Source organism: Aulonocara stuartgranti, assembly GCF_965226115.1.
Source record: "Aulonocara stuartgranti genome assembly, chromosome: 22".
NCBI classification, from domain to species: domain Eukaryota; kingdom Metazoa; phylum Chordata; class Actinopteri; order Cichliformes; family Cichlidae; genus Aulonocara; species Aulonocara stuartgranti.
In genome coordinates, this window is record NC_138957.1 from 20,305,453 (window position 1) to 20,325,772 (window position 20,320).

Below are 20,320 nucleotides of genomic sequence, written 5' to 3' on the forward strand. Positions count from 1 at the left end.
TTGTTAATTTAAGCATGTAACAATTTGATTTTTTTTCTAACAAAAAACAGTGAAACTTAAGTTATACTTGTGTCTGTAAATGAACTGCCCCATGTGGTATAGCTTTCTGTGGATTTTGATTGTATAAATATATTCGTTTATTTCTTATAAAGGCTATACAGTGCATAAAATCAAAATGCACATGTTTTATGTAACTGAAATGTTTAATTATGAGGGCTACAGAGAATAATTAAGTTATACATCCATTCGCTTCCGCTTATCCTTTTCAGGGTCGCGGGGGTGCTGGCACCTATCCCAGGTGTCATAGGGCGAGAGGCAGGGTACACCCTGGACAGGTCGCCAGTCTGTCACAGGGCCAACACACAGGGACAGACAACCATTCGCACTCACATTCATCTGCACCTAGTGACAATTTGGATTATCCAATTAACCTATCCCCACAAGCTGCATGTCTTTGGACGGTGGGAGGAAGCCGGAGTACCCGGAGGGAACCCACGCAAACACAGGGAGAACATGCAAACTCCACACAGAAAGACCCCGGCCTGATGTTGGAATTGAACTCAGGACCTTCTTGCTGTGCGGCAACAGTGCTAACCATCGTGCCACCGTGCTGTCAAGTTATACAATATTTATATAATATTTATATGAAACGTGTATATTTACTACATTTGAATCATTTTAACCATAATGGGATGGCTTTATTTCGCCACCCCATTTCATTTCCATGCCACCCTAAGAAAATTTCTCTAGATCCGCCCCTGTCCCCACACCATTACACCACCAGCACGAGCCTGAACTGTTGAGCCTATCCCTACTATCACAGGGCGAGTGGCAGGGTACACCCTGACAGGTTGAAAGTCTTACACAGGGCAAACGCAGAGACAGACACCCTTTATTTCATGTTATTTACATTCTTCCACTCTTCTGCTGTTCAGTTTTGGTGAGCCCATGGGAATTATACCATCAGTTTCCTGTTCTCAACTGACAGTAGTGGCACCAAGTGTGGTCTTCTGCTGCTGTAGCCCATCTGCTCTTCAGAGAGACTTTTTCACCCAACTGCTGCTCACTGGATATCTTCTCTTTTTGAGACCAAAATAATTGAAATCTTCTTTCTTTCAAATTATGCTGGTCAATTAAAACTTCAGTAGGTCGACCCGTACTGATTTACAGCCATGTGATTGGCTGATCAGATATTTGCATTAATGAACTATTGAACAGGTTTATGTAATAAGTAGTAACTGTACATCAGTAGAATCCCATAAATAATAAAACAACAAATAGAAAGGATGAAGAGGCTCAAACCGTTTACTAGGTTAAAGTTATTTTACTTTAGCCTAGTAAATGGTTTGAGTTGTAAATTGTGAGTGGCGATCGTGGCTAAAGAGTTGGGAGTTCGCCTTGTAATCGGAAGGTTGCTGGTTTGAGCCCCGGCTTGGACAGTCTCGGTCGTTGTGTCCTTGGGCAAGATACTTCACACGTTGCCTACTGGTGGTGGTCAGAGGGCCCGGTGGCGCCAGTGTCCGGCAGCCTCGCCTCTGTCAGTGCGCCTCAGGGTGGCTGTGGCTACAATGTAGCTTGCCATCACCAGTGTGTGAATGTGTTTGTGAATGGGTGGATGACTGGATATGTAAAGCGCTTTGGGGTCCTTAGGGACTAGTAAAGCGCTATATAAATACAGGCCATTTATTCCATTCATGCCACCTTATTACAAGCTACAAACATTGGTATATTGTTGGGCCTAGTTAAACATTGGCTTTTTACAGAACCTCTCACTACACATGAATAAACAGTGGGCACATATCGACTTTGTTATCTATGCAAGCGCATGCTTTGTGATAAGGACCCTGTACTTTAGGATAGTATGGAAAAAACTTCTAAAGAAATTCTATCTTTGTGCTCAAATTTTTGGAAATAAAATTGAAAAAGAGAAAAGGGAGTGCAATTTCCTGTCTAGTGGAAATAAGGTCAGGCATTCCACCAATCTCTGATAGCTTTCTTTGGAAATGCTACTATAGTGTTAATGTTCTCATCTTTTTCGTCCTTTTGCTGTTCTCTGCCTTCTATTTCTGCAAACACCTTGTATCATGGTTCCTGGGGTTGACACAATTTGCAGACACAGACAGAATATCAATATATCAGAAAATAAATAAATACATAAGATACATTATACACAGTAAAATAAATGAACAAAATGATGAATAAATGATTATTCAAAGAGGAAATATAGACAATAGATTAATGAATGAAAATTCAATAGTAACTAACAATGGACTTACATTTTCTGTTTGCCTGTATTTCTTTTATATATCATATTAGGTGCATTGTCTTGGATATTGGATGATGTTTTTTTGAGTCATTAGTTGATGTATTGTTATTGCCAGTTTTGACAGGAACTTTTCTCCGCGTACCCTACAGACTTGAGATTTGCTGCCACCTAGAGGCTATTCTTTTAATAATTCAAGTTTGGTGGTCTTTTGCCTTTGCATATAGCTAGCTTTACATCTTTATATACCCATAGATATATAGATATAGATATAAACACACACACACACACACACACACACACACACACACACACACACACACACACACACACGCACAATTGTTTCACCTCTAACCGTTTATCAGAAACAAAAGAGGAGACTCCCTCACTATCAGCTGTCACAGCAGGGTTGGCGCTCTGTTATGCAGGAGGACATTAGGTGTGTCAGAGTTTGCCTGGAGGAGAGGAGACTGTGGTAGAGTGCATTACATGGTAAAGCGCTCATTACAGGCACCGCCAAGTCAACTGGATTAGATGTTGGGAGTCCCTGCAATTGATTTCAAAATAAAACACACGTATTTAGAATATATTTAGCTTTTCCATAATGTTTGACGTTTACGCAAATTGTTGGGGAGCCTCACAGTTTAATTAAAAAAACAAACAAACAAATAAAAAAAACAAAAAACAAATATTCTCTCCTCTTAGCATATTACATATACTTCACATGCACCTGTTAAGAGTTTATGATTATTGTCTGGCTGTATAAAATGTTAGCTGGCAATGAGAAAACCAGTTTTCAGTTCTAAATTTAATGTAATTTGTTTATAGATTTTATAGTGCTTAAAAAAGAAAAAACCGTACATATTCCGGTTATTTAAGCCATCGCGTTTATAAGTTGGAGCCATGACACCAGCATTTATTTTTCAGTGCATTTCTTATTGCATTTTATTCCGATATTAATTCTGCGTTGTCTGTTTTAATTTGAAGCAAGAAAAAAATTCTTTGTTAGACTAAAACATTTTGAGACTTGAGTCTTGTATAAATGCTGCTGTGCAAATATTATTTATTTGTTTGTTTGTTAGTTTATTGTTATATTATATTTTTATTTTTTAAATATTATTTTGTAATTATTTATTTTTGCTTCCACTCTTTGGTCCCTCAGTAAAATGATTCATGGCTACTTTTATTCCGGAGGGGTGCGCACTTCCGCTCATGCCTTCGTTATTGGCCAGCTGCTTGACGCAGCTCGTCACAGACCACCAGGCGCACCGGCAGCCCCCGTCTCTGCTGACTCAGTGCCTTACCAGCAGTCCCTTCACCCCGAGATAGCATCCAGCAACTGACGCACACTCCTCCGGTCAACCCGCCCAGGCACTACCGTACAGAAATGGCTAAGACCGCGATCGGTGAGTTTTGCACTTTATTACGTGTGTGTGTTTTAGTGACATTACAGCGGATTCGCAGTTTGAGGAGGATGAGAGGCAGTGGCGACACCCATGGCACAAAAGGATGCTGAGGGTTGTTGGGAGGGAGCGGCCAGACTCCTCCGCAAGTCGCTACTAAATATGTGATGAAGTTGTAAATCCGATGCAGCATTTTGAAGATTCATTATTATTATTAAATATTATTTTGGTCTTTAAAAGTCTAATCGATTTTGTCTAATTGTAAATCCAGTTCGGTGTCAATCAGTGAGGGGAGTTTGAGGTTCAGTTTGCCGTGTGAATGACGCATATTTATTTATTCAGCTGAAAGAAAAAAAACATATACATAAATACTCCATAAATGCAAAAGCCGGGCTGTTTTCCCAGCCTGCACAGCATCATCTTGTCGATGCCTGCCTGCCGCACCTGCCTCTTGTTGCCTGACTCAGAGCCGTGCAGCATAATGCAGCGCCAGCGACCCCACCCAACATCTACGGTCCCTTCAAAGCAACCCAGCCGCTCTCCAAGGGTGTGAAATATTTCCCCGTGACAAATCTCATTATTAAAACTGGGCCATCCTATGTAGCTGCGCTGTCTAAAGCCCGCTGAACCAATTTTGTGGTTACCGCCAAAGACGTGAATCAAAGAGAGATAGAGAGGGGGAAGGAAAAAAAGAAAGAAAGAAAGAAAAGGAACTGCTTCGCATTCCAGGGAAGAATTTACAACAAGGGACGGAAATATTAGACATCATTCCTGTTGGCAAGGTTATTGACAGTAATTATATTTGACAGCTATTATATTTGATAAGAGTTTTATGATCGGGCTGCAAATGATGCTTGAAGGCAAACATGACGGCATTTGGCATAAATATTCGGGGGGTGGGAGGGGATAAAATGGGATGCATGCTGTGGCAGGTGGAAGGCCTTGTGTCAGTAAATGCATCTCAACATCCCGGTTTCATTTGGGCTTTTTAACCCATCTCCTCTTCAGACCATAAACACTGCATGGGAGCTGCAGGGTTGCTAAAAAAGAAGCCCTGCCCACCACTAACGTGTGTGCGTGTGTGTTTGAGGAGAAAAAGAGCAGTGTGTGTGTGGTCAGTCTAGGGGATGGTGTGTTTGTTTTCTGCATGGTTGACATGCTGATGGATGCAGGGGCACGCTGAGGGACAGCGGTAAGGGTCCTCGTGTCTGCACTCAGTGAAACCAGCAACTAAACCCTGGCTGTTACATTTATTCCCCCCCTCCTCCCCCTTCTCCTCTTCCTCCTTGTCCTCCTACGCCTTCTCTTTTTTCCTCCGTGATTTGAGCTGTGGACAGGCAGACAGGAAGGGATGGGCATGGAGCAGACACTCCGCCATCATGCCAGTCAGCTTTCATTGGGTCGCTGAGTTCATGTAGGTTGTGCAGAAGCGCAAGAATAGTCTTAATGTTTCAGAACCAAACTGCTGTTTCACGTTGAAAATTATACAACTATATGTAAGGACAGAAAGGGATGATAAATGCCACCAGAAACATGTGATTTTGTTGGTTATCTTAAATTCTTGACAGTATAATATAGATCAGGACCACTCCTGTGTGCTTTAAGGCTTCTAAGCACTCTTCCTGATCCCTATCAGGTCCACTTGTCATATCCAATTAGGTGTGGTTATTCAACTAGCTCCATAAAATCTGTGCACACAACAAAAGCAGCTCAGATAACGGCACATCCCAAATCTCATCTTCACATGTCTCTCAGGTTTGTTTGTCTGTCTCCATGTCTGCCTGCCTGCAAGATCACGCTAAAAACTGCTCTGCGAAAACCTGACGGGGAGGCGGAGCACAGCTAAAAGGAGAAGCCATTAAATTTTGATGCAGAGCCGAGTCACTTTCTTTAAAATTGCGAAATAGGGCACTGGCCTTGGAGGAGGATGCGCTCGCTCTGCCCTTTCCAGTTCATCCTGATTAATCACTCCATCGATCTATGCAGCACACTCCCATTACTGGTTCAGATGACTGTTGCTTTTTAAGATAGGCCAAGAGGAAGAGGTGACATCAGTCCAGTGGTGATCCATGATGTGGTCATAAAAATTTACATGTGGGTTAAAGACAGTTCAGACATTTTAACATCCTTGGCAAGTCTGGTTGTTCTCTACAGACTCAAGAGTATCTTATAGACACAACCTCATTATTTTAAACATGCATTAGAAACCGAATTTTCCCTTTTAATATTTCCTGGCACAGTATCCGCATATTCACCACCTTGATTTAAGCAGTTTGTTGATTAATGATAGTATTTGGTGTATGCAGTTAGTTTGGGTTTATATTACAGATATTAGAGCACACTAAATAACTACGTCACAGCCGTACAGCCTGTCATCATCACCTAGGGGAGCAGCATCTACCTACAAGTGATTTGTAGACATCCATCACACTGTCAGCTTAGCGAGATGTCTATGATCAGCTTTCAAATGACAACATTTTCTCCCACTTTGTATACTCATATACTCGGTTTCTGTATGTTCACGTGTCCATACCTCTTTCCTTCATTTCCAGGGAACAGTTGTCAGCATTTTTACTGATATTTTCGCGCATTTGAGCACAGACTGTCATGTTTCAAGCAAAAGTGCTAAAACATACTAAAATTGGGGGGATTTGATCCTCTTTGCTTGTGATGCTCAGCTGATGATATTAATTGTGGCTGTTAGCTGCAGGCTCACATATTGATAGCTATTAGAAATTTTCCCTACCTGCCCTTCATCGTCCGGCTGCTCTAATATTTCCTGTAATGGCTAATTTTGCTCTTAATAACCTTGTGATTTTATTGCTGATGGGCGATTTGACTGTAAAGGGCTGGTATGTGCCGAACAGGAGCGCCAAACTCGCACTGCTGTGACTCTACAGCACCCAAGAGGGCAGTGGAGATTTGATGCACAGGGTCATATTTTGTAGGGCAAGTTTTGTAGCCAATTTGCTCCTAGTGCTGCTAAGAGTGTCATTTCATTTGTTTTTCCACCCCGTGTGCCTTTTTACTCAACGTGACTATCCCATAAATTCTTGTAATGGTGTTTTTTAAGACTGCATGAAGAAGAAGGGAGGAAGAGTGTGGCTGAGGGGGGGGGGGGGAAAGGCTCCAGGAAAAATACCAAATAGGGGTGTGGCGGTTTGTGGCAACGCACTCTCTCTGAGGAGATGCTGGGAGCGTGGGTGAAAAAATAGAGAAAGAGAGTGAGAGGGAGAGTGCACCAGCGACAGATGAGACGGAGGCTTGGGGATGCAGAAGGTGCTGGGGAAGAGGGATGCTTGCGGGGGTGGAGGTAGTGTGGATATTGATGATCTGCACTCTTTCGGCTGATGGATTGGAAGAGGAAGTGCAGTTTGATGGCTGTGTCTGTGGTTGTGGGACGGGAGGAGCAGCTCTGACTGGTTGGAACCAGCCTGATGGATTGGAGTGGGAGCAGTAAAGTGTTGATGTCCCCGTCTGAAATTACTTCATCTCATCTTAAACTGACATATATCGCTTCAGCACGCCTGAAGCTCTGCCAGAAACCTTTGTTTGGAACGCCGTAGCTAGCCATTTTAATGTTTGTGATCCTCTGGGAATGACCATATTATTACACTGCTTACAGAAGGAATTCTCTCAGGAGGAATACAGTAGCACTTTAATGTTTCTACATAATAGTGACTCTCATATATTTTTGATTATGGAAATGAAAGGGGGGGGGGGGGGGGAATGTGGGTTTCAGACATGGAGAGCTGTTTCAGTTCACAGCAAGCGGTTCTTCTTAAGAGAATCAATTTAATTTAACAGTCATAGAAAAGCAAAAAAAAGTTTTTGCACCTTTATTAATAACCAGGATAGAGCTGCAATCATGGGCGAATTTATCCACTCGTCCATCAATACAGATAAAGTCTCCTTTTTTATGTGATATGCTGCTTTTTTCCAGCTAAAATGAGATACCTAACAAGCTCCTCTTAACCAGAGACTTCAGTGATTAACCAATTTGTCAAGAAAATCACCATCGAATTAACAGATTATGAAAAAATCATTAGTTGCAGCCAGAACTGCAGAAACTGTAGATCCACAGGAAAAAAAAGGACCCGCCCAGACTCAGCAACCAGTAAAGAGGAATATCTACTGATCTGCTCCATTAACCCAAATTATCTGCTCCACTGAATTGTTAACTGTCTGAGTCTTTAGCTGTCAAGTGGAGTTGTACGTACGAGAACATGGCTGCTGGGCCTTGACATATACACAGCCCCGTAATGAGCCAGTGACACCCTCCCCCACCCCCATCAGCAGAAATGGTGCAGTCCAGTAATTATGAGTTTAAGTGGCATCCACCTGACTTGGCTCCTTCCATTTAGCTGTCCTGAGGGCAGTCAGCGGTGGAGGGAGCTGATAATCCTTCCGTCTGTGATTTCAGTTTAAGTCAGAAAGGCGTTGGCACCATCGCAGGGCTACACCTCACCACTCGAGTGTTTTCTCCCCCTCTCACCCCTTTTCACTCTCTCTCTCCTTTCATCTCATAGAAATTGCACTCTTTTCTGTTTCTTTCATCTTCATTCCTATTCTCTCTCTCTCCTTTCTTCCAATAATTCTCGTTTTTTTTATCAGCCTCCCTCCTGCTGTGCTCTTACTCTTTCCCTCTTCCTCCTCAGGGAAGGGGCTAACAAGGCCATCGGAGAATAGCAAGAGCTACATCTGAGAGTTTATCACATTACGGTGGCGTCTGCCCGTCTGCAGGGCAGAAAGTGAGACGCAGGGAGTGAGAGTGAGAGAGTGAGAAGGGAATGAGAGAAAAGAAGCGGCTTGTATTAATCACACTGTACCCCACCACAGAGAAGCTCTTTCCCAGTAAATCTAATTTCAGACGTTGGTACTGTGGCCTTCTGCAAATCATGAATCAATGTGCCACATTTCAGCCCTGAAGGCCTTGTGCTCTGGATGATGGATTATGCCATACAATGACAGTTGGCATGCAAATCTGCCCCATGAGGCAGTGCACCCTGACAGATGTGCAAACGCAGAATATTTCACAACCTGCAGCGTGTTGCAGATACTTTTGCCTTCTCTCTGCTGGGACTGCTGCTGAACTTAAAGCACAAATTACAAAGGAGTAGGTGCCAAAAACACAAGAATGAAAAAAAAGAAAAAAGAACAAGGTTACACAAGGTTGTTCTTTTCATACTTTTATTTTCTGTCTGCCCTTCGGAGTATTTGTTCCTCCCTGCAGGGGCGTAGGTTGCCAAACACAGCAACTATGAATTGCTGCCAGCTTCACTTCAATGTTATTAAGTTTTTGGACTGTAAATGGACCATGGGATGGACAGCCATACTGCTGTGCTATGCTGATAAGCTAAACCAGTAGCTGTTAGTCTCCTCTATCCATAAGCCACAGTCTAAGAAGATAAAAAACCCAAAGATTATCTGGCTTCTAAAATTACCTGAAAACCATACAACTAATCGCTGATTACCTACAGAAAAGCTGTGGAGCACAAGGGCGTTGGTCTGCCGGCGTTAATAAATAATAGGCCGAAATAAATGCATAGCTAATGATGTGTGGAGAATCCTGTGGGGATGGAAGCATCTTGACTGTTGGGGAAATTAGGTCAAGTAAGGACACATCCGTCATGCTCCCCTCAGTGGAAACAAAAGCCTCAAAATGTCTGCAAAACCCTGAGCAGTTCAGCTGCAGCAGACATCCTTTGATGAGATTTCCTTTTGGACGTCTTGATGAATAATTATCCCTCCAAAAATGTTAATATTTACATCAAAGACCTCCCGTGGAAGTAGAAGTAGGTTACAGATGTTTCATCTTTTTTCTGTGTTACTGGGTTAATATTTTGCCTGTGTGCATGTTAGAGGCGCGGCCCTAAGTGTGCACGACAGCAAAGTAAGCAGAAGTAATATTTCACATTTGTATCCGCAGCTTACAAAGAGAAGATGAAGGAGATTTCAGTTCTCTCGCTCATCTGCTCCTGTCTGTATCCCGAGAGCCGCAAAAATATCATGGGCGACTATGAAGGTAGGGTGGATATAAGCCTCCTGTTTTATCCAAAAGCACCTGAAGGAAGAAAGAAAGGCAGAGAAAAGTGAGAATTGTCTTTCTTTTGTTCGTTTTTGTTGCACACGCATGCAGATATGGACATAAAGCCCATTAACAAGCGCGCCTCAGGCCAGGCCTTTGAGGTCATCCTGAAGCCGACCTCCCCTGTATCTGAAGTGGCCCACTGCATCACCAGTCCCCCAAAGAGGGACATTTCCCTGGAGGATATCCAAAAGAAGCTGGAGGCAGCTGAGGACCGAAGACGGGTAAGGATTTTCCCCCCACAGAGACACAAAAACATCAAGTGTAAGAAAACAAAATAATGCCAAACAAAAGCACAAAATCATCTTCGAGCTTACAAAATATTGCTGCTATGATGTTATAATCGGTTGGCTTCCCTTGAAATCTAATTTCACATAAATGTGCATCACATTGGCTGCTGCACCCTCAAGCCTGTCATGAAAAATCGAGGCTGACATCGGCTAATTCCTGCATCCCATTGATTCGAATGTCAATAGAGTGAGTCCAGCACCTGACGAATCCAACAAACCAGCACCAAATCAATCAACCAATCAATATCACTGATTTTTTTTTAACTCCGACTACCCAATACTGTCAGGAAATATAAATTATAATACATAGTAAATAATTCATTATAGTTTTTAAAAAAATTAAGCCGGTGAGGAAAGACCTTTTCCTAGATCGTTTAAACATCTGCATCTGTTGCACCATCTCTGACTCACTCTCAGAGACATAAATCAATGAGTGGTCAGATTTCAGTAAATCACATTTAAGAACAAATTTAGAAAGACATCTTCTCTCTTCTTTCTCCTTCTCCTCTTCCTCCTCCAGTGCCAGGAGGCGCATGTGCTTCAGACCTTGGCTGAGAAGCGAGAGCACGAGCGCGACGTGCTGATGAAGGCCATGGAGGAAAACAGCAACTTCAGCCGCATGGCTGAAGAGAAGCTCCAGATGAAGATGGAGCAAATCGAGGAGAACCGGATGGCTTACCTGGCCGCCATGATGGAGCGCCTGCAGGAGAAGGTGAGGAGCGGAGAGAGTCCCATCTGAAAATTATTCTTCTTATTATCCGGCTAATAATAAAAATTATGTCACTGTGAGACTTTGCAAACAGGCAAATAAATATTTTAGTTGTTACTTCATATTGTGTATAATACATACTGATGTCAGTGTGAATAAGAAACGGTCATTCTCGTTGTGTTGCTCCAACTACAAAATCCCCAGACAAAATATTGACGGTGTGACCTCAGAAAAGCTGAGAAATCTTAAAGAAAAGCTACCTTGTGTTGTGCTTGTATTCATAAATCTATCACTAAGTCAAAGTAGTATCTGCTATTTTCTGATTCGCACTATGAAAACTTAATAACATTTGTCTTTGCTATAAGAGTCCAAAACAAACAGCTGAACAAACTGAAAGTGACTCTGCCGTTACACACAGTGACATAATTACCATCAATGTTTTATTACAGTTATGAATCTGACAATGAAACAAACCAGTAAAGACAAATGTGTTTTAGAGCTGAAGTACTGGATAATATTCTCATGTTCATAAAGACAAGAATAAATAGGAACCATATTATTTAGCAAGCTAAGGACAGTCACCACCAGTTGGGAGTTAGTTGCTTATTCAGTACTCGTGTTCTCCACCATCATTTTGAAAAGTCTTGCACATTTATCAAGTTATCATTAGCAAAAGACAGAATGACATTTAAACTCAAAATTGCCTTTGGGTAGTAGGTCTGGAAATAGATTTTACTGCACAAACACACATTCGCACACACATACATGGACTCGAAAGAGGAAAACAATACAAGCCGTGCTGTCACGGCTGGTAAATATAGCAAGAGGGGAAATGAAGTCCAAGGGTCAGCATAGGGAAACTGTTGCTGTGAACAAGGGGGAAAAATGTCAGGAAACGGCTGGCAGCAGAGAAAAACGTGACATCCTCAATGTGTGTGTTTATGTTTTTTCTAGGAGAAGCATGCACAGGAGGTGCGCAGGAACAAGGAATTGAGAGAAGCACTGACAGCGTGAGAAACCCCAACTGGTTCCATGTCCCACCTCCACACCCTCCACCGCCTTCCCCAGCCCTGAGGAACGCCCCACCCCGCTCCTTTCCCCACCCGTATCCCACATTTCCCCACCTCTCCACCCCCACCACCATACTCCCCCCTACACTAGTACAAACCACCACAGCCTGAGGTGCCACCCCGACACAGCGGGAGCTTCAAATGGAGTTGGGGGTGGGAAAAATGCAAAAATGATTAAAAACAAAAGAAAGATCAATGTATCCTGTCCACTCTTCCCAAAAAAAAGAATGTTTTCGCTCCGTTTCAAATGAGAGGAAAAGAAAAAAAAAATCAAATTGACAAGTGACAGTGGTTTTTGTAAATACTTCCTTTTTTTGTTATATACAGTACGATACAAGCAGCAAAAGTATTGATTGCAGTGTGCCATTTTTATATATAAGTTTCTTCTCCTTGCATATATGGATGTAATAATTTGTTCATTTTCATGTTTACTTTTTTTTGTTCATTTCAGCCTGAGAATGTTTTCTCTTTTAGATTTCTCTTGTGTGATTACAGGCTTAGGTGTTTGTTGTGAGTTTGCCAGCTAGCTGATGGTTGGCGGTGACTGCTTGCGTCCTCACACGGCCCGCATCCTGGCTCAGTTCCCTTCGCCCCTGCAAGTGGCCGCTTACTCATCTGACCCAGCAGATCTGCGAGGCAAAATTAGATCCATCCGGTTTATGCCAGTATTCAATCAGTGAGGAGCAAGTGCAGGAAAGCTGACAGAGGGCAAAGGGGGACAGTTTTGCGTTCATGTGAGGACCGCAAGCTGTCGTTGCACATCCACTCCTGTGAGGTAGGGTAGTGACTGTACCACAGGAGGCCACTTTAGCATTTAATGAGCCCATCCTCATCCTTCTTCCTTCCGTCTGCAAACTCTTCATCTCTCCACATACAACATATATATATATCTACTGTAAAAGCACTCACTCACATGCTCTCCACACAGGCAACCACAGAGCTCAGGCAGAGCGTGCTAATTTCTGTCCATCTGGCACCGGAAAGCTCATCCCTGACAAATGGCGGGCCTCTTATATTCCTCTGAAAACAGGCTTCCAGTCACATTTAAATCACATGTTACTGTAACGTACGACACCACTGGGGACAAAGTGCATCCTGAGAATGCTGAAGTGCAAAAACAAAATAATAATAATAAAACCTGCTACTGTGAAGCTTAATTTGGAGAAAAAAACAAAATAAATCCCAGTTTTCTCCATTTCACAAAGGCTAGAGTAGTCCGCGACATCGCCATCACCTACTGGGAACCATCGCACTTCACTCCGAGACACTTTAAATGCCACTGTAAGGTCAGCACAAGAAAGACTTCTAAGCCATAAAGACAGGTATCACTGCAGCAGCAATTCACAGTATTTCCATCTGTAAAGGTGTATATGAGTGTGATAAAGTATCCGAATGGTTTGTTACCAGGGTGTTGAAGCCTGAGGTTGAACCCTGTTGGTCACGCACGCACAGTTGACCCATAAATGTGTGTGAGTGTGTGTGTGTGCAAGTGTGTGTGTATTTCAGAAACGGCGGGTAGATAAACCAACCCTTGTGCCATATGATATTGATCCGGTTAAATATAAATAAACACCATTACAGTCAGAAGTTCAGCACAGACAGCGACTCTCCTACCTGCCTCTCTCACTCTCTCTCTTTGTCTCCTCTATCCATTTGTGTGTTTCCCCCTCTCCACATATATCTTTGTGAGCAAGCAGTGGTTAATAAAGATTTGGGGTTCAGTGAATGAAACCGGCTCTCAGACTGACTTCTTTCCTGCACGCTTGTGTTTCCAGTGGACTATTTTCTTTATGTAACTGAAACAAAATGTCAGGTCAGAACAATGCGTGGATAAACACGTCTGTAGGTGAATTATTCAGCTTCAATAACTCTTTGGACTGTACAACAATCACCACCTGGATTTAACTAAGCAAACAGGTATGAGCCTTCCACTGGATAATTACTGCAATGATTAACCTGTTTCGGCTGCCAACAGGTTATTTAACCCTAACCGATGCAGTAATTAGTTTCTCATTTCTTAAACCAGAAGGTGCTAAATATTAACCGGCATCAAGCAAAGAAAACTACTAAGGAGACTGCTGAAACTGCTAAAGAACTGTACAATGCATTATGAAAATGTGGAAGGACAGAAGTGTGTTAGCGGATACCCACATGCTAAGTGCAAAGGGAACTCAGGGGATTGGGATTAAACAGCTTTTAGATTTAAGAAAACCACTTATCATTGAGGAAAGCTGGGAAAAAAACATGCTTTAATTTGGTAGGGAGAATGAAGATTGGACTGGATGTTGAAGGAAAAAGGTCGTGTTCTCAGATGAATTCTGTTCCTGATGAGTGTATGAGGGTAAAAAGAGAGGTGGATAAGGTGGTGCACCCATCGTGCTTAGTGCCCCCAGTACAAGCCTGTGGGGCAGGCTTATAAGCTTGGGTTGCTTCAGTTAGTCCACTCCAGATTCTTCCATCAGTGTAGTTTTTCTTCCTTCATGCAGTGAGGATATTGCAAGGTGACAGCGTCAGGATTCATCGGGCTCAGACTGTGAAAGAGTGGTACATGGAGCACGAGGCAGACCATTAACCCCACTGAGACTGGAGAAGTCGTCTGACTCTCTCATCGTGAATACAAGATATCAGTGAAAAATGAATACAGCTGTGCAGGAAATAAATGCCATGAGGTTATCAAAATGCTGTGTTTTGTTTTATATACTTTTTAAAATTATTGTTGATTTTATTTTAAATATTTAGATATAAATAAGTAACAAAAAATACTGATTTTTACTGACTCTACCTATGTATTATTTTAACATTTATCATGTATTTATTTGTTCTGCAAAACTTAGCATTAGTGTGAGCGAATCAGAGAACAGCTTTATATTGTAAGGTAGACCCTACAATAATACATACAGAGAAAAACCCAACAATCAAATGACCCCTATGAGCAAGCACTTTGGCGACAGTGGGAAGGAAAAACTCCCTTTTAACAGGAAGAAACCTTGGGCAGATCCAGACTCAGGGAGGGGCGGCCATCTGCCCGACTGGTTGGGGTGAGAGATCAATACCTGAACCAGTTTAAGGCTACTAAAGTAACTTCTCTGGCATTTGTTATGGGCATAGTGCTGCAGTCAGCTGTTTTACACAAACACCAAAGAAAAAGAGACACAAAGTCATAAACATAGATAAAACATTACAGATTAGATGGTACCTAACTACACATAAAATCATGAAGAAAGAAAAAATCACAGCCTCTAATGATGAATTTGATTGAGCGCCTTTTGTTTTTTTAATAACTGTCTGCAGATTTTGAGTTAACGTTGTTATTTGATCACAAAAAAGCATAAAGTGAAAATCTGACATCAGCCCCAGTTATAAAAGGAAAGTGAGAATAATGAAGGCCGTATTTGCACATTAGCTTTTCCTGCTATGACAAGTAGAAGGGCAGTTTACGAGGCTTTAATTTGAGTTGTATGGTTCCAACTTGTTTATTATACATGACCAGCTTTTTAAAACGTTCATCAAGATTATATGGAGACATAGAAGTACAGCATAAATGCCTGTGCATTTCCATTACATCTATAGAGAGTGTTTATACTCTTATCTGTTTGTACTATTATCTGCTCTAAAACATTTTTAAAATAAACTTTGAAAATGTACTTTTTCAGTGGATTAATATAACAAGAAAACATTCTAATGCTATTAGAATAATGTGCATTTTTGCTGTATTGCTTTAACCTAAAAAATATAAGATTTCATTACGCATAATAGGTTTCCTTAACTTCTTTCAGTCCTTTTCCTTGTGAAATATTCCCATTTTGCTGTGATTAACAAAACATCCTTTGCCCGCGACGACTTGAAGCACCACTTATGACCAGTTGAGGGCGACAAAAGACAAGCTGTCTTCGCTCCACTTCACTGATCTTGCCTTTCGGCTGCACAGAGAGGCTTACATCACTACCTGGCTCTGCATCATCATCAGGAAATGAAAGGAGGATGACTAGACAGAAGCGGAGAGAGGCGACAGCAAAGAAATAAAAGAGTCAGAGTTACGCAGGCGACCGGGCCGACTATTTGGGCCACTGTGCTGAGAACAGAAGGTGCAGCTGGTGCAAGCTGAAATGATGGCAAAGAGACAAAAACCTTTGATGCACACTTCCTTTCTCACAGGTTCCTGCTCCCTCTCTCCTTTGACTCTGCCACCCCTCCCATTGCTTTCTTCGCCCTTTTCTCTTCATCTGCTACCCAATACTCCATCCCTCCTTACTTTCCTCCTTCATCCTCTTCCAACCTTTCCTCCCTCCTTTTTCCCTCCTCTAGTTCCCACGGAGCACATGGGGCCAGGCAGGCTGCTATTGTCCAGGATATCCCCTCCTTGTTAATGGTTTCCTGTGCACACACAGAGGACTGCTGAGAGAAACAAGCAGCCTCATCTGATACCAGGCGTCGCCATGTACTGCACACACACACACACACAAACAACTGGAGGCATCAACAAGCAAACACACGTACCATACCACACCAAAGCACATTCACACCGCAATGAATAAAATCCCAGCACACTTGAACAAATACGCAGGTGATTTATCAGAACTCTTTTTTTATTGCAAGGAACTTGTCGTTACCACCAGCAAGACCTTTGAAAAGCAGGCAAATCTGATTTGTCAGCGCTTGCTTGTGTTTTGTACAACCATGAAATGCACACAGTCACAGTGAGGTTTGTTAGGAGACACCAAAACATCACCTGGAAATAAAGCAATTGCATTTAGAAATCTGTCTACAGGCTTTGGAAATGTAATGATGTTATTTACTTTTTATTTACTACAACTGTTCTTACAGACGGAGATGAGCTTCCTGTTGGTAACTTCTGACTCTAAACGCTGATGCAAAAAAACTTTTGAGACTAGGTGATAAGAAGAAAAAAAACAGCCTAACATCTTTTACATTAGGAAGAAGCAGGAACTTTGCTATAGCTGTTAAAAAGCTGTTAATCAGTTGATTGTTAAGGACAGGATTTACTGTAGAGAGGAAGTTTAAGTTGAGGGAAGCGAGTTTAAATAACAACGCTTTACATGAACACTGGAGGCTGTGGGTAAATCACATTTAGCTTTGTTTTAACCAAGCTGGTAGCTGACGTCTGCTCCCACTATCAGTCAGACGAGCACCTGGTTTTGGTTATTCCACCCCATAAAATGTTGTAAATAGGGGGTGACTCTCAATCCCCTGTAACTGTGGTACCAACACCCGAGTTCCAGGGTGAAAGTGTCCCCCCCCTTTCACCCAGGAACTCGACAGGCTGCTTGACCATCTGGAAAAGCCATTCCTGATAGACTGACTACAGTGGGTGAAACTTCTAAAAGGGGTGGGCAGGAACAGAGATCAATCAACATAGTAAATCACACTTGTTGCCTTTTAGTCACGGTCTCCCTCGTCACTGATTTTTTCTTCTCTTCTATACAAAGAACAACAACAACAAAAAAAACCCATTACAGATGATTAAAAAAAAAAGAACTATAACTAGGTATATCCTCTGTGGGATGTCATCATCATCATCATCACCATCATAGAAAAAAATAGCACTTTCTTAGCAGGAAAATAAAGAATTTGAGTCCTTGAGTCCAGCTCAGCTGGGAAGTGAGTCGAGTCTGTACGCAGATTGAGTTTTCATTTTAGTCAGAAAGCTCCTATCTCCATACCCCAGGGTCTGTAGGGTTTGGCCACGCCGGAGTTCTGGGTCGGGGGGCTGATGGCAGTAGTGGGTGAGATGAGGGGGAAGGTGCTGAAGGTGAAGGGGAACGCCGAGAGAGAGGAGAGGAGTGGAGGGGAGAGCTTGGAGGCCGACGAGGGGACCAGAGCAGGATGCAGGACGGTGGTGGGAGCGGCAGTGGTGGAGGGAATCCTGATCGGACCTTGATCGGAGTGTGGGGTGACGCTGCCGCTGCGCCTGCCCGGGATGTGAGTCTCTGCAACCAGCGCGGAGGATGACGGCGAGGAGGAGGACGGCGATGAATTGGAGGTGGATGACAGAGGAGTTTGTGGGCTGCTGGTGGTGCTGCGGGGTAGAGGCGCCAGCGGTGCACCCTGTTGGTGCTGGAGGAGGAGGGGGTGTGCGAGGTGGGCAGCGGGGGATCCGAAAGCAGAACCCCACGCCAGGTGACTCAGGCCGGAGTGAGCCTCACGCTGACTGGCGTAGTTGTTGAGGTGAGAGACTAGACGGATCCGCAGAGGGTCTGCGCTGTCCAAGCCTTCGATTATGCTCAGATAACGAGCCGTCTCAGCCAGGCACTCCCTGAAACCCAAACCACGGTAGTCCATCGCGAGGGCGTGGGCGTCAAAGTAACCTGAAGAAGACAGTAAATTAGATTCTATAACCGCCAACTCCTCTGAACTTTAAAAAAGAAACCGTTATGAACCATTGAGCCCTTGCTTTTGGGATAATGACATATCAGTCACACAAAAAGAGACTACTTCCACTGCTGATCTGGTCAGACCAGCTATGTGTGTCTCATTTAAACATATTTAAAATTAATAAGTGTACCTTTGCCTCCAGCAGCATGAAGCATCTTCAGATGATCAACAGTCATCTGCAAAATCTCTGCTTTCTCCAGCTTGGCTGAACCCTTCAGGGAGGAAAGAAAATGGAAAAGATAAGATTTTAACAATCCAACAGATTTTAGGTAAACAGTGAGCTTTCCTGAGTGTTAACTGCTCATTAGGCTGGGAGACTTCGCGTACTTGTTTCTCGTAGGCGCTGGGAACCAGCCTGCGGAGCTCGCTGAGGCTGTTATTGATTCTGTCACGGCGTCGCTTCTCAATAATCTGAGAAAAGATCATTAAAGATTAGAGATGAGACCTGCTAAATGTGACATTTGGTGACAAACAAGGTCAAGAAAGATAAATTCACTTACTCCTCGACGCCTTTTCCTCGCCTGCACCTGAGTGGATGTTGAGGGAGACATGGAGCCGAGAGGGGAGCTCATATTCCTGAAAGAAGGTGGAACGGGGAGGTTTGGTCAATATCCGCACAGTAAAGTTTTACAGAGATATTCACAAACTTGAACCACTTCAGAGGAAGGAAACACTTCAGGGCCAAATGACTTACCCATTCTCATCTGCGCTCTCCTTCTCCACTTCAATAGTTTCATCCAGCTCGCTGTCCGAGGAGCTAAAATCGTGATTCCTCTTCATTTTGATTCGTGCGCAGTAGTTCCTTCAGTGCGTCAGCTTTGTGAGCCAAACTCGCTTCTGCCCAGGTTTGCCCGGAGCGCCTCTGTTTGAAGCGCTCAGCTTTCCCACGGTGTCATTTCAACGGTGCTGTCGGGCAACGGGGGCGGTGACCCGCGCCAAATCAGCCAATCACAAAGCTGTCTCGGGTTTGAAAGACAGCAGTTAGCCCAAGCACGTCTTCGTGCGCTTTGAGGGCTGGGGGAGAGTTAAGATCTCCCACTCTGAGGCTGTTTCGATGCCCTGAAAAACCTTCAATACTTTTCACCTGTAACGGAAGCTTATGTAAAAAAGAGCGGTGGGTCATGACTTATGAGCGTTTGCAAATTATGAGTAGATTTTAATGACCATGACTGCGACTTTTACTTTTCACAATAAACAAAACTTTAAACCTTTTATGTATTTTAAAAATTTTATCTATTTAATTAATTTTTGAAGTTTAGTGATGTAAATGTGCCTGTGAACGTCTGTTGTTTAACAACAACAACAACAATCTTTATTTATAGAGCACATTAAAAGCCCGGGGCATGCCAAAGTGCTTTACATGAACCAATAAAACAATAAAATGATTTACACTAAAACATCAGAATCATATAGGTGTGGGATTATGTTCACAGGTAAAAACCACTAATAGGAACAGTCAATAGCACACAGCTGTAGCAAAGAGAACTGTACCATCATACACAGTGATAGAGGACATAGGCAACGCAACAATAAAATAATAAAATAATTAAGACTATAACGTCAGAGTCATATAAGTGTGAGATTATGTTCACAGGTAAAAACCACTAATAAGAATAAACTATAGCACAGAGCTATAGCAGAGTAAAGCTGTAAAGCTGAACCATCAAACACAGTGATGGAAAACATTGACAGCACAGGACAACGCAAAACAACCAGACACATTAGAACATTAGAACAACACACTAGAAGCAAGGCGAGAAATTTAAGTGTGCTATATAGGCTATAAATTAAACAGACGTGACTGACAACATAAAAAGATTCAGATGTTTTTCATAGTGCATGTTTGGGATATATTTTATATCGCAGAACAGTTCAGTCTGCTAAATATTGAAGATTTGGGCCGACCTGCCCTGGGACTACAGATGGAAATCAGCAGTTTAGTTATAATCTTTACATTTAATATGTTTGTTACACTGATGTCCATTAACACACGTTGTTCCTGTTGAATCGATTTAATAATATTTTTCTTTAAGACCACAGACAGCCTTTGTTACCACTTTATGTTCCCCTTCTTAAATACTTTCATGCTTTTTTCTTTTCATTC

The 20,320-nt window shown here is 42.7% G+C and overlaps 2 protein-coding genes across 2 annotated transcripts; one reads left to right on the top strand and one right to left on the bottom strand.

Annotated features, from left to right (window-relative positions):
* Window positions 1-3,458: 3,458 nt before the first annotated feature.
* stmn2b (stathmin 2b) lies at window positions 3,459-13,554 on the top strand. The gene is made up of 5 exons (XM_082522374.1): window positions 3,459-3,669; window positions 9,596-9,691; window positions 9,806-9,978; window positions 10,565-10,756; window positions 11,708-13,554. The coding sequence occupies exons 1-5, from the start codon at window positions 3,651-3,653 to the stop codon at window positions 11,765-11,767; spliced, it is 540 nt and encodes a 179-aa protein (XP_082378500.1). The 5' UTR covers window positions 3,459-3,650; the 3' UTR covers window positions 11,768-13,554.
* A 2,837-nt stretch (window positions 13,555-16,391) lies between these two features.
* hey1 (hes-related family bHLH transcription factor with YRPW motif 1) lies at window positions 16,392-19,175 on the bottom strand. Its single transcript, XM_082522704.1, has 5 exons — window positions 18,911-19,175; window positions 18,717-18,792; window positions 18,544-18,627; window positions 18,347-18,428; window positions 16,392-18,149 (listed from the first exon to the last, which is right to left on the bottom strand). Exons 1-5 carry the CDS (start codon window positions 18,994-18,996, stop codon window positions 17,482-17,484), a joined length of 996 nt encoding a protein of 331 aa, XP_082378830.1. The 5' UTR covers window positions 18,997-19,175; the 3' UTR covers window positions 16,392-17,481.
* Window positions 19,176-20,320: the final 1,145 nt, after the last annotated feature.

Excerpts from the sequence above, each read along its gene's own strand:
- stmn2b (XM_082522374.1), top strand. Across the intron at positions 9,692-9,805 it reads TATCATGGGCGACTATGAAG|ATATGGACATAAAGCCCATT; the intron begins GTAGGGTGGATA and ends ACACGCATGCAG. Across the intron at positions 10,757-11,707 it reads TGGAGCGCCTGCAGGAGAAG|GAGAAGCATGCACAGGAGGT; the intron begins GTGAGGAGCGGA and ends TGTTTTTTCTAG.
- hey1 (XM_082522704.1), bottom strand. The coding sequence starts at position 18,996 with ATGAAGAGGAATCACGATTTTAGCTCCTCGGACAGCGAGCTGGATGAA. Across the intron at positions 18,793-18,910 it reads GAGAGCGCAGATGAGAATGG|GAATATGAGCTCCCCTCTCG; the intron begins GTAAGTCATTTG and ends ACCTTCTTTCAG. Across the intron at positions 18,628-18,716 it reads CGAGGAAAAGGCGTCGAGGA|ATTATTGAGAAGCGACGCCG; the intron begins GTAAGTGAATTT and ends ATCTTTTCTCAG.